The following is a 13,975-nucleotide window of genomic DNA, read 5'->3' as shown; positions in this document are numbered from 1 at the left end:
CGCGCCCGCGGCGGGCCCGTGGGCGGCGCTCGGGGAACGTTTGCGGAAGTTACTGATGTTGCTGCGGCTCCCGTCTGAGTTTGTCTCCCACTCCAGAAAAGTCCCTTAATTACTGGATTCTAGCTACTTCTCAGCAGCTTCCTAGAACTCTTCATTATTGTTTTCTCTTTTCTCCCTCCTTCCCTGTTTCTGTCTCTGTCCGTTTCCCTTCCTCCCTTCCTCTCCTCACCTTCCTTTCTTTTCCCTTCTTCCCTTTCATTCTAAATCACTGCCTCAAAGGACAGAGTTCACTTAGTCATCGCCGATCCCTGGTGACCGGTTTTCTTATCCTTAAACCCAGCTAGGATCGCACCTGTCGTCCGGCTTGTCCAGCGAGGACCTACCGCGTTCATGAACCTCTAACGCCGCCTCTGGACAACTGACGGTCGTAGGAGCCGTGCCAACCGGGGTAAACACAGCATCGGTTTATGACGGAGGGTTGCTGGGTTTCACCTGCGTGCTAACATTCTAAGTCCAAACCTATCAGGTAATGCCATTCTCACGTGCCTTTCCCGAGAATAACCGCTCCCTGGTTAGGCTCCAGCCAGCCCAGGGTGTGCGAGCATCCCAGATGTCCAGCCCTGCGTGGCCTTCAGAGAACCGCGGCCCTGCCTACATAAAACTGAAACAGTATTGCCCCCAGGGCGACCATCCTCCACCACATGGAGTCCTTCTTCTCAGAAGCCTTAAATGTCGTTCTCTGGCTCCTCGATAATCTGATCACCTTATTTTCCAACCACTGCTCCCAGTACAGACCCTGGCCCTCCAGCGGTGCTTCTCTCCCCCTGCTGCCCATTCGCGCGCGCTGCCTCTCCTCTCCACCAATGCAAAGCGCCCTTTAAAGCTAACTGGTCAGTGAGCCACTGCTAAACCCCTCTGTGGTTCTTCTCTCCTTGAGGTCTTCAAGCTTTTTGGTGTGGCTGACGTGGTCCTCCAGAATTGGGTCCTTCCCGGTTTTCAAGCTGCATGGGTTGTCCCTCCTCATTCCCCGCATATGCCCCTGTTACAACGAGCTACTTGGAATTCAATTAACTCACCACGCTTTCTCATGTCCTCTTGCTTTTCACACACTCTCCGCACTGCTTGGAAAGGTCTCCCTCCTTTATTTGCCTGGTCAGCTCCTAGTTAGGTCCCAAATCAGGTCCCTGTCAACCTTCCCAGGCAGGATTTCATGTCCCAGCCTCACCTCCGCTCATGTTAGACATGGCACAACCTCACTGAAATGCCCTTGTCTGAGCACTCCTCTGACTTTGCCTCTGGAGTATGTGCTCCTCGAGGTCTGACCCACTTCATTTCCAGCACCTGCCGGGAGGCCCAGCAGATATTCAAACGTCTGTTTGTCTCACTCATTCATTCATTTAACAAATATTTGTTGAGCATCTGCCTTGTGCCTGGCAGGTACTGTTATAGATGCTGCTGATACAATGGGGAGCAAAGCAGACCCAGCCCCTGCTTTCAGGAGTTTACATTCTCCTCACTTGAATGGCTGGATGAAGGCATATATGTATGAGTGAATATGTAGCAAATGAATGAGTAAAAGAAATTGTAGTCAAGTCCTCTTTTAATTTCATACTTCAGTTCAACTTTGAATTTAGGACAAACGGTTTTGTCTACTGGCATGTAGCTTTAATTGCTCAGTAAGCTGCCAGTGGCTGGATGGTGGCTTTGTGCTCCTGTGACCTTGGCTATCATGGTCCTGGTCAAGACAGCAGGCCTGGCTGGTTGACTGTCTTCCTAATTCCAGAAAGGCTACTAATGGAGATCCTTTGAGCAGATCAAGAAGCTTGGTTTTAAAGAAAGGACATGACTCAGTGTCTGAAGAGATGGATGGTGGTGATTCTCCTTTTCATCACAACATTCTTCTTACCCTCAGATAAGAAGGACAGTGAATCATGGTCTTCCCCAAAGACTCCCGACTATATGCCTTTCCTCTTTGTAGCAATTTAGGAGTGTTCCCTTGAATAACAATCTTATCACCTGTCCAATTGCCCAACATGCAGGACGCCTTTCCCACAGAATATTCTCAAAATCGCTTCTCCTTCATAAAAGGGTCATCTTCATTTTGATTCTCCATTAGACCAGTGTTTTCCAAAACTCACTTGCCTTCATGATTTTGTGTGATGCATATCTCCTGTATCATTATTTACTTTACATTGTTCCTTAAATTTATCTTCTTAAAAAGTATATCTTAAGTCAATAAATCTTAAAAGCTTTTTATATTAAAGAAAATTGAAATTGCTACCATACATATAGTGGAAAAATAGTTTCATGGATCATAAATAAAAAATGACTATAAAATTAAATACATAACTATTAAAATATTCATCCTTATACCACTTAAAATAATCTTCATCAGCAGTATGCACACCATATTTTAGGAAACACTGTTAGACTTCAAAGAGGTTGTTCTCCAGGCTGGTGAGCTTTCTAAATACTGAGTACTGGGCCCCACCCACCGGGACTCTGGTTTAATGAGTCAGTGGGCTTGCACTGGCCTTTTTAAATGCCCAGGTAATTCTGATATGCAGCCATGACTGAGAAGCACTGTTCTAAACCAGTAGTTCTCAGAGTGTGGCCCCAGGACCAGTAGGATTAGTATCATCAGCAATTTGTTAGAAACATAAAATTTGGGCCCCACTCCAGACATACTGAATCAAAAGCTCTTGGAGGGGGTGGGTGGTCACAGCAGTCTGTTTTCAACAAGACATCCAGGTGATTTGGAAGCACACTAGATTTTGAGAGCCCCTATTCTGAGTGACACTGGCAAAAATCTCTGAGAACTGCGGCCTCGTTTGTGTCTACAGGAAGATCTGAGCCAGGCCATCTTGGCTCAGGATTCTCTGGGGCCTCTCCTGTCCCCCTTGGCTCCCCACATGGCTGGGGACGAGTGCTGCAGAGTCCAAAGCGGCATTCCCAGTTGCCCAGGAGGCTGGGGACACAGAGGGACTGTCCCTTTGCTGTAGATGTTACCTTTCTTTAAAGTCTTCTGCGCCCGCCTGGATAGCCTCTGTCCGCAGCATGAGCTGGGCGTTTTCCAAGACTACCTCACCCACCTAGGAAGGTTACACACACCAAGGGACACAAGGTCACTGCAGGGTCTTCCCTCACTTCCCACGGACTCTGCTGGGCCCAGAGGCCCTGGGAGAACATAAAGCCAGTGAGTTTCCAGATCCTTATTGACTAGGAGGGGGACTTCCAGCGTGAGAGGCCAGAGACAGGAGTGAAATGAGGAAGAACTGGGAGGGGAGGGCACTGAGGCTGCTGCTCCCCAGGGGCCCCAGGGCCAGGCAGGAGCAGACACAAGACCAGGTGTTCCAGTTCAGGGACGTGAGACAGTGCGAGATGACCCCACTTCACCCAGAGGGAGCACTGCCCTCACACACAGCTGGTGCCCAGCCCAGCCCTGGGCCCCTCGGCCTCCCCACTGCAGCCCCATTTCACTGCTGGCGTGGCTCCTCCCCAGGACAGTGCCTGTTCCTTGCTGTGTCTACCTAAGGCCTGGCATGTGGCAGACACTCTGTCAATACTTGCTGAATGAATACGGGTGCGGATGGATGGTGGGACCACTGGTGAGCAGTTGTCAGCCTTCCCCTGTGCCAGGCCTGGGGATCATTTCCCAGAAGCCCCACGGAAGGGTGCTTTAAAGTGCACCTGGGATTTTGGTTTGGATATGGTGAGGCCAAAGATCAGGAGATGACTGACATGGAAAAGATCCTTCGTTACCCACAGCTCCCAAAGCAGGGGCAGCCACACCAGGCAGGCCACGTGGGGAAGCACCCGGGTCAGCCAGGAAGCAAAAGGGGCAAGACAAAAGTGTGGGCAAGAGCCTCAACTGAGGTTCTCATGGGGAGGGATGGATGTGCAGGGAAAGGGGCTGGTCAGGTTTAGGGTTGGATAGTTGAGTCATTTCAGCTGTTTCTCGACTATTGGGGTGGTCCCTGGCCACCTGGGATGACTTGGGGCAGAAGAATATTGCCTCCTGGAGTGTAAGGGCAGAGAGAGGAGGCAGGTGGGAGTTAGACTCAGGACTGGCTGGTTTGCATATGAAAGACACTCAGGGCAAGTGTTTACTATCTAAGATTAGCTAGCACTGTGAGAGGCAGGCAGCCTGTCCCTGCCAGTGAGGGCCCAGATGCCGCAGCATCAAGAATACAGACAATAGGACAGTGTAGTTAATCACTGAATACAGTTCATCCACAGGGCTCTGGCTGGGTGAGGGCTCTGGCCACCCTGAGGACTGGCTCTAGCTGCTCCTGCCGGGCCTCCTCTTCATCCTCCTTCAAGCGCTGCAGCCCCCAGCTGGGAGCCCCTTTCCCAGCCTGTGGACTCTCAGCGATGCCATTTTGCAGATGTCTAATTTAAAGCCAAAGGCGAATCACCCTGAGATTTCTCATAATGATGCCCATGGTAAATATCCTACCCTAGCACAGGACCCCAAGCCATAGCAGGCACCCAGGCCGTGAGCTCAAAGACTACCACTGTAGAGAAGATGGCTTTTAAATTGCAGGGGCAAATACTGGCGGATGTGGGCCCAGAGTTTATAGGATTTGGGAGACTGCCTTTAAGAAAAAGAATACAAAATGACCAATACAGAGGGTCGTGTGTAAGCCAGGGCCGGGTAGTTTCAATGCCTCACCTTGGTGCAGTGTAAGTTTGTTTCTTTGTTTTTCCTTTTTAAGCTTGGGACCCAGGCATGGACAGAAAAAGTAAAGAACAAAATGACTGGAGTGTCTGTCAGATATATGCGAGTCATATGTAGGGTCATTCAATTCTGGAAAAGCAGAAAAATGGCTGAAAGTTCAACCACCTCACATCCTGCCATCCAGACGAGCGCTGACAGAATTTGGAGGTAGGTCCTCTCCGCGTTTGCTCTGCGTTGCCCCCACTGCAACAGTACCTACTGGGTGGATCTGTAACATTTCCCCAGTTGATTGCACACTTTGTAAATAAGAGGATGCAGGGAGCAATCCGTGAACATTGGGGAGGATGTGCTGACTGCTGGTAGGTGGGGTGAGGTGAGGGGCTGGCTGCTCAGCGCCCTGCCCCTTGTTTGCAGTAGGGCTTGGGGACAGGTGCTCTCTCTGGGGTGGTCTGGATGCTACCCAGCAGACTGGTAGTTCTATCCAATGTCTGTCCTACCAGGCTTGTGCAGAGCTAGGCTCGGGGAAGCTGGAGGTCTTCCTGCTTTAGCTGTTGCTTAGTAACAACCAGGGGGGGCTTATTCAAGCTGCAAGCAGAGGCTAATTACAGGCCTTGACTTGCCAAAACATGTTTGCTGGCTGTGCTTCCCTATCTCCTTCACAGACAGAACAAACCGCCAGCCCGCCGCTCTGCCACAGAGAGCCCTTCGTTGTCATGCAGGCACCTCAGCCGAGCAGAACGTCCCCGCTGCTAGTGGTGGCTCAGCCTCCCCAGCTGTAGAAAAGGCCCATCTGGCGGCATAATTAGGCTGGAACCTGGGCTGAGGTTTAGCACAGGCTGAGGACGGGGATGGGGCCAATGCCAGAAGTAAAACATGGTGCCTGCAGTGGAAGCGGGAAGGTTTGTTTCCACTTTGTCTCTACTGGGGAAAACTGCAGACAGGAGAGGAAGCAGGGAGGGAAGTCAGGCTTACTGACCCCCTCCCGGTGTGATGAAGCGGCTTGTCCCGGCTGGCTGGAACCCACTGCTAGTGTTTCAGGAGTTCTGTGAGCTGGTCTGTGAAACACAGCCATCATGAAAATTTTAATTACGTGAATTTACAATTACATAAATTATATTAAAAGACAGGTAATACTCAAAATACAGAGGTCATAAGTACTCATTGCTTCCTGATTGCTTTACTCTGTCATCTCTGCTTTTCAGATTATTGGCTTCTATTGTATCTGGACAGTGGAAATACTATATAATGTGCTCCTGTGCCTCTCTTCTCAACTCTGCATTCAGTGACAGCATGTTGGTAGCTTGATATCAGCCATGGTGAGAGTATTTACACCAGAGAAACTGGCACAGAGAGCTGATGGTTAAATAAGCACCAGCTCACTGACCGTGCCCCACACGTTACTAGTTAGCATTCAAGACTTCACTAAATGCTCATGATTCTAACACTGATTTCAATGCACTCATTTTAAAGATGGGGATGCTCAGGCTCAGAGAACTTCAGTAAATTGCCCAAAATCACATAGCTGGAAAGGGGCAGAGACAGAATGCCAAACCAGGTCGACGTGACTCAGAAGTGTGATTGTTTTTAGTCACCAACTTTGGAAACCAAAAGACATCAGGATCAAAAAAGAGACTGTGTTGTGGAGGATTGTTTTCTTTCTCCTGCGACATGGAACAGTCAGGACTCCTGGTTCCTATTTAGGTTGCATCACGAAGGTAAAGAAATATCTTCCTGCCTGAACATGAGGATGTTCACCAAATCAGACCAAACCAAGCTGTCTCTCACCCAAACCCCCGAGTTTTCATTTCTGAGCCCTGTAAGCTGACAGGAGCTGGGGCAGATCTATGGGTCCAACCCTGAAGGCCTGGAGGACTAGGCTGCTGAGCACTTTACTGTCAGGCCCTGCAGAAGAAAGATCATTTGTATTTAAAGCTGTGAGAGATGTTCATTAGCTATCGGTCCTCTTGGATTTATAGTGGAAGTGGGTTCATATTAACTTCACTTCTCTGATCCTTTTCTTTCCACAAGAAAAGGTAATAAAAATACCAGATGTTAATGCATACAGTCATGGGGCTGATGCTGTGAATACGGTTTTATCACTCATAACCCTGGAGCCACTCCTGCCCTCTTTTCTAGTAGGAAAAAAGTATGAACTACTGGAATAGTTGCACTTACATTAGACGTTAAGGGTGGGCAGACTGGCAGTTTGCACATCACCATGCAAGTTCGCCCCTCCTCTCCCCTCAGCTCAAACAGAGCTGGAACGTGGACCATCAAGGAGACATGACGCCAGGGCTCCTGGTAAAAAGAGCCACTGTTTGTCTTAGCAGACCCATGGGAATTGCTGTGTGAGATGAGGCGGTCTTGAGGGACTATGACTCAGGACCCACAGGTTTTGCAGGAGCAAGAAACAAAGGTGCCTTCAAAATGCCCATCGTGGTCGAGGAGAATGGCAGGGTGAGCCCCAGGGGAGTGGGCAGTCAGGGGTCGTGGTAGCACGGGCTCTGTTCTAGAGGGATGGCGGGGGAAGGGGAAAGGGAGGCTGACCTGGCCGTGAGCTCACACTGCTCCCTGCCGACAGCTGCCTCAATTTCCCTCCCTGAAGCTGTCTTCCTCTGCACCTGCAAGTGGAAGCTTCCTTGGCATACTTTATACTGGTGGCTCTCAAAGTATGGCCCCTGGACAAGAAGCATCAGCACCACCTGAAACCTGGGGGAAGTATGCATTCTCAGACCTACTCGGGCAGTGAGTTGGAATCTCTGGAGTGGGGGCCTGACAGTCTGGGTTTCGCCAAGTTTCCAGGGCTTCCAGGACACACTGCACTTGAAGGAACCCTGCTCTGCACAGACCCTCCGCTGGTCCCGCACGTGCCGCCTCACGGGCTGCTCCTGGAATCCCGCCATAGCTCTGCTGGCGTCGGTGCCTGGATCTGGAACACCTGGTCTTACCACCCCACACCTCTAGCCTTGCTGCCTGAGAAGTCCTACCCACCTGCATGCTTGGCTCAAGCATGGCTTCCTCTGTGAAGCTTTTTATTCATCTACACACTCATCGTTACCTTTATTTCTTCAGGACATGGGCTTGTATCCCCTGTGCCAGGCTCTGGGCTGGTTATAAAGCCATCAGCAGCTCGTGTAGGAGGTACAGTTAGATAGGAGGCAAAGGCCAGCTCATGGAGGGAAGGCCTTGGGGCAGACAGAAAGGAGGTGGGGTTTGCTGGGAAGCCCTTGAAAGGTTTGAGCAGGATGCAGGGGTGACTGTGCCGTGGGGGGTCCCTGACTCCTGTGGGAGGGAGGATGGGAGGGCCCAGCTAGGGGGCTCTTGCAGGAGCCCAGGGAGATGGTGGTGACCTTGACGAGGGTGGTTGTAGGGACAGCAGAGAGAAGCAGGCAGTTTTCGGACACATTCAGGGGACAGAACACACGGTTGGGGATGGAGCAGTCGTAGAAGAGTGCGGAGTGGGAATCCAGGGTGACCCCATTGGGGGGGTCAGCCTGAGCAGCTGCGTGCCTGCGGGGCCTGGGCTGACCCTTCCTCTCTCCTGGGGCCCTCCTGTGGCGGAGTCACACCCACCCCTGGGTACCACACCCAGGGGACAAGGACAGCGCTCTCTTGTTCTCAAAGCCAGCTCCTCCGCTCGCTGGCGTGGGCAGGTACGTGGGTGGCTCTAAGATCCGGCTTCCTCCTCCACGGCGTGAAGATGGTGCTGCCCCCACCCTCCTGGGCTGGTCAGGACGGTCACACCAGCCTCCCAAGGGGCATCAGCAAGGGCCAGGCGCAGAGTGCATCTTCCTCGGTGGTGGCCCGGTCGGCACTGTCATCTGTCTGGGCACAGCAGCGGCCCACTGCGGGCTGGGTGAGTCCTGGGCGGGTGCCTCCAGCCCTGTTCCCGCCCCGCTTCCTCTGGCGGCCCAGGTGGTTACATGAGCACCGCCTTTACGGGGCTGGATTTCTTTTTCTTTCAGCTTTTCCTCTGTCCTGGCTCTCCTTTTATGGAACTCCCAGGCAGGGCAGCTGCCTAATTCCAAGCTTGTAGTTGGCCTATTTGAGGATGAAAGGGTCTGATGTTGTGGCCAGAGCTTATTATCAGCATCATTTGCTTGGTAAGAAAGGTCAGGATCAATTAGCAAAACTGGAAAGGGGAAGGGCCACTTTCTGTCCGAGCAGTGGGCAGTGTCAGGTCCTCCTTGGCCTCTGTGGCCACCATCTACGAGTTTCCCCCGTTTTGTCTGTTTTTATTGCTTAGCAGAAGTGGCTGACAGGGTCTAACACAGCTGAGGACCAGGATAGAGGTCTGCAACTGAACAGGAACTTCATGTATATTAACCCAAACAGGACCAGCTACATAATTTGTGGATTCTAGCAAAATGAAATGTGGAGCATCTTGTTCAAAAAGCAGGGGGAAATAGTGCCTTTATAGGTGGTAAATACAAAGCTTTGTCCTTTCTCCATGGTTTTTCTCTCTACCCGTCCCAGTCAATCTCCGTGACTTCATCTCGCCCTCCCTTGGATCTTGCACAGGGTGTTCAAGGGCAAGTGCAAACCCTCATAGGCACCAGGGGCCACACCCCACCTTTTGGGGTGCCATGTGGCCCACAGACTGCTGAGTCACCCTTCCTGTCAGCCACTGGACTGTTGTGCCATGTCCTAGCCTGCGGCAGGGAAGTCAGGCCAGGCATCTCCTTCTCCCAGTAGCTGGCCACCCCAGCCCACGGAGGACAGTGGCCCCAAGAGTACTGGGCTCACCCTCCACCCCTGAGTTGCCTGCCAAGTTCACTGTGGCAGTGCCAGCCCTGGGCCTATGCTCCACCCCAGATGCCACCCTGGCCTCCCTTGAGTCTGTGACTGGGCCCTGCTGGAGTGGGGTGGGCAGGGAAAGGGAGGAACCCTGGGGTTCCTAGGGGCATGGGACCAGGCAGCTGTAACCCCAAGAAGGCATCCCAGAGAGACAATGGAGAAGGTGAGTCCCCTTTCAGTCCTTGACATGTGCTCCATTGTCCCATCAGACTTCACCTGCAAAACACAAATTCAAAGGCAAGGTTTTAAGAATGTCAAGATGATGAGTGAAGAGCATTAAACCCCGAGCACGTGGCCCTACAGGACTGTACTGGCTACATGTCCATGAAGCTGACCCTGACTCTGCCCTTAATTCTTCCAGGGCTCATAGACATATACAGGGTGAGGATGGAGAAGGTTTCCCCCAGCACTGCTCTCCTGACTCTGTGAAAATGTGAGCTCCACGCCCCTGACACTTAGCGTTGCTTTCCAAATGTGTTGTGACATTCTGCGCACAATGTTGGTCTCCGTTTCTCCCCTCTTGCCCCTGTTCTTTGTTTATCTGAAAGCCTGGCTCCTCATAGCCAGAGGGTGAGAACTCTCAGTTGGGGCAGGAGGCTGTGGGGATATTCCAGGGCAGAGGGGCCCAGCTTCCAGAGGGGCCCCAGGAGCTTCCTGTGTTAGCCAGGAGGGCAGAGGCCACCTCTTTTTTCCCCCCCCTCCCAGAAAGCAGTTCTTCCCTCAGACATCTACCGAAGTGTCAAACATAAGAGGAAATGATGCTTGTCACTTGGTCTGAACTCCCCTGCTCCCCCCGCCTGACCTGAGGGAGCACCATGAAATGGACTTCCTAGCCCAACCTTCTCCCAGGGAAGGAGGCTCCCCCTGGGTTCTCTACTTGTTGCCCATGCTAAAGAGCAGGTGGAATCTCTCTTTCCGTGCTCAAGTGCCATTCTAGCCATCCAGGGCTCAGTTACTGAAAGCTCGATCCCAAGCCTCAGGCACAGTGCCGATCATCAAAGAAGATCAAGGAGGGCTTCACAATGGAGGTGACAGTCTGTGGTCCACCTGCAGGCAGGAACCATGCACATTATTTATCTATGGACCTATTGGAATAGCCATGGCACCATAATACACATTTTACAGATAAGGAAACTGAGGCTCAGAGTTGAGAAGTTGCCCAAGGCCCTGTAGTTAGCTGGCGCCAGACTAAGTCAGTATCTGTTGAGTATGGACCAAGGGGAGTGGCCATACTTCTTGACCTAGATTTGGGATGCCTGACTTCTCATTTGAGAAGTCTGTGCAGCATCTGAATGCAAGAAATTGTCCAGCAGATGCTGACATTGGAGTATCTAGGGGTGATCTGATGGTCCATAGGACACACATACTTGGAGAAGGACAACTGGAGAGAATCCTGGAGGAATGGCTGGGGCAAGGGGCTGCTCAGAGATGGAACCCACTTGCACAGATGGGTGTGAGCGGAGCAGCAGCTCCAGGGAAAAGCCAAGAGGACGGCTTTGTGTGTCCTGTGTACTGTGCTGTCAGCCAGGCCAGACTGAAGGCGAAGGGGATACAGGGGCAGGAGGGGCCAGTGCAGAGCCTCTGAGTGTGTCTGCTCAACATCACCCTGCCCGCACAGATACAGCTTTGTGACCTCCTCAGCAGGGGCTGCATGCTGGGCCCCAGGGTGTCAGGGGTCTGAGCTGGCAGTTCCTGGCTGAGTTAGAGGCTGATTTAGCCCAGAGGGACCCCAGGGCTGGGGGGCAGAGGAGGAGAGAAGCCAGCTGCCTGCAGAGACCTGATGAGAAGTGCAGTGCCGGTGGGAGTCCCAGGGGCAGATCCCCAGGCCGCAGGCCAGACAAGCCGGCCAGCCCCGCACCCTGCAGAGGTCACCCTGGAAAGCAGGTCCTGCTCAAGCTATGGAGGAAGATGAACCTGTGTCCTGCGTTGTCCAGTAACATGGCCACTCACCACAGGTGGCTATTTAAATTTAAAAAGGAAAATGAAAAATTTCAACTCCTCAGTCTCATTAGCTACGTTCCAAGTCATGTGTGGTTTCCAGACTGGGCAGTTTGGATACAAGACATTTCAGTAATCACGGGGAATTCTATTGGAATGTAAATGCTTTCATTAATATTTTTTATATTTATTATATGTTGAAATAATATTTAAAATATATTGAGTTAAATATGCTATGCTAATAACTTCACCTGTTCCTTTTTATTTCTTGCTGTGGGTAGTGGGGACTTGCCGGTTACCCGTGTGGCCCCTGGTTCCCTGGGACTGCGCCGTTAGGGATGGATACGGGGCACACACCTCCACGCAGCCATGGTTCTTAATGCCCATCTGTTCAATGGTATTCCATGTGATGACGGTTGTAAGAACCCTTCTTAACACACGTTACAGAGTCAGCCCTGGGTGATGGGGCAAAGGAAGCTTTGGGGCTGGAAAAGTTCAGGCTTAAGCCTCGGCCCCATCCCCCTATGGGCTGCATGATCTGAAGTAAATCATCGAACCTCTTTGGGCCTCAGGTTTTCATCGGAAACATGCCATCAATGAATGAGCCGCCACATAGCCTTGCTTTGGACATTAGAGAAGATTGTGAACATAGAGGGACAGCACAGGCTCCCAGAACACCTCAGGAAATAGTGGCCACTGTTACTATTATCATGGTCATGAGCAGTTAGAGCAGAAAGGGTAGGGCCACGGTCAGTTTCCCTGGCCTCAGACCACTCATTCTCCTGCCTCAGCATTCCTGCTCATCGTCCTTCCCAGAGATGATGGTACAACAGGCAGCTGTCAGCACCCTCTCCCAGCCCCACCCAAAGCCCCTGGGCATGACCCCGGCACTCACCTGCTGGCAGCTGCTGGCCCAGGAGGCCCTGAGGGCGCCCCAGCCCTCAGAGCTCGCAGCCTTGCTCTCCAGGTGCCTGCGCAGCTGTGCCTCCAGCTCCTGGCTGACTCTGTCCAGGGCGTGCACCTTGGCCATGTATTCCACCAGGCAACCCCCAGGTCCTCGGCGGCACTGAGGCCCCTCTCCAGGCCTGGAGCTTGCACTGCGGCTAGGCCTGAGCTCCTCAGGCCCTGCAGGAAGACAGTGCTGATGCCTAGGACCCGGCGGGTCACACGGGCATCCACGCCACCTGCGCACCCACTGGGCACCATCCCTACATAGACTCTGGGTGCTCGGACCAGACCACCCACAGCACTGGTCCTGGAGGCCGAGGGGCTCTCCAGGGAGGACGATGGCCATGTTCCCCGGGAGGAAGCCCTGTGCCCCTGGAGTGGGCATGTCCACCACCACTTGCCTTGTGCTCATCACAGCCCTGCTTCTGCTGTGCCTGGTGGGTTTGTGGAGTCCAGTGGCTTTGGTTTCCAGCCCCAGCATCCCTGTGGCCCCGTCATGTGACTTTCTGGAAGCTCCCCTACCCCCACGGCTGCTTTGTCTGCTGTTTTCCATGAGTTCCCATCATTCACTGAGCTGAAAGGGTCCACCCAGGACTGTGCAGGGAGGTGTTCATGCATTCTCTGCAGGCTCACGGGCCTGACCGCCCAGATTTTTCTGCCGCTGGTGGGGGAGGCTGGGTTGGTCCAGGCTGTGGGAGTGGCTCATCTGGGTTTGTGTCTGTCAGTGCCTGAGGGGGCAAGGCAGGCACCAAACATCCCTGCTTCACAGGTGAGTAAACTGAGGCTCAGACAGCTCCGATCACAATTTCAGGGCGTGGCTGAACCAGGACTGAATCCAGGAGTTCCAGGGCTGATTTCAGCTCTTCCCACATCCTCACACGGGCTGTGTGCCAGTGTGTGAATGTGCACGTGTGTCCATGCAGGGAAAGAGGGATGTGGATGTGAACGAACCATGGTGGAGGCAGCTCCAGGGATTCAAGAGAAACAAACCAAGCCTGTTGCTTCCTTCGCCCTTCCTTGGTCCGGGCAGCTGCTCAGGTCCTTCCCTGGCATCCTCCTTCCTGAAACACTGCAGTTCATCAGCTGCTTGACCTTGGCCACATTCTTTCACCTCTTTGGACCTTATTTCCCCTGCACTGGCCTGGGGTCTAGCTCTCTAATGCACCAGACAAGGGACCTCAGATACGTTCACATCCCACACATGTGGGCACTTAATACACTGCAGCCATTCCCTACAACTCACTTTGCCTATTTTCCAGGAAACTAATAAAAACAGAATGGTTTTCCAGTAAGCTGTGTAGGGTACTCCAAGTTAGGATTGAATGTACTCCCTGGGTTTTAATTCCTGCTGTAAGCATCCTCTAAGACGTGTTGTCACGGACGCACCTCCATCACTTGTCCAGCCCCAGAAAGGATCCTCCAGCCCCCAAGGTAACAAAGTGGATCCTAGTACTACCGCATTTAAGGTTTACTCTAGAGAAACCGAGTAACCAAAACCCAGAACCGATGTCCACCGCAGACCCTGCACCATGGGAACGTGCCTGAAGCGAGAGGAGGGGAGGGGTCGCCGCCAGTGAGCGCTGAGCCCGTCCGGTGCTGTGCTTGGTTTCC

The 13,975-nt window shown here is 52.6% G+C and overlaps 1 protein-coding gene across 1 annotated transcript; it reads right to left on the bottom strand.

Moving 5' to 3' along the window:
• Positions 1-3,005: 3,005 nt before the first annotated feature.
• Positions 3,006-12,749, bottom strand: LOC118919423 (phakinin-like). The gene is made up of 2 exons (XM_036899341.2): positions 12,312-12,749; positions 3,006-3,092 (listed from the first exon to the last, which is right to left on the bottom strand). The coding sequence occupies exons 1-2, from the start codon at positions 12,747-12,749 to the stop codon at positions 3,006-3,008; spliced, it is 525 nt and encodes a 174-aa protein (XP_036755236.2).
• Between the last annotated feature and the right edge of the window lie 1,226 nt (positions 12,750-13,975).

The sequence above is a fragment of the Manis pentadactyla genome, chromosome 1 (genome assembly GCF_030020395.1).
Source record: "Manis pentadactyla isolate mManPen7 chromosome 1, mManPen7.hap1, whole genome shotgun sequence".
Lineage (NCBI taxonomy): Eukaryota > Metazoa > Chordata > Mammalia > Pholidota > Manidae > Manis > Manis pentadactyla.
This window is presented reverse-complemented; position numbering and strand designations above follow the sequence as displayed.

What these genes read in the sequence shown, in the direction of transcription:
- LOC118919423 (XM_036899341.2), bottom strand. Translation starts at nt 12,749, where the DNA reads ATGCCCACTCCAGGGGCACAGGGCTTCCTCCCGGGGAACATGGCCATC. An exon ending in GGGCCAGCAGCTGCCAGCAG is followed by an intron (nt 3,093 to 12,311) that starts GTGAGTGCCGGG and finishes TAACCTTCCTAG; the next exon opens with GTGGGTGAGGTAGTCTTGGA.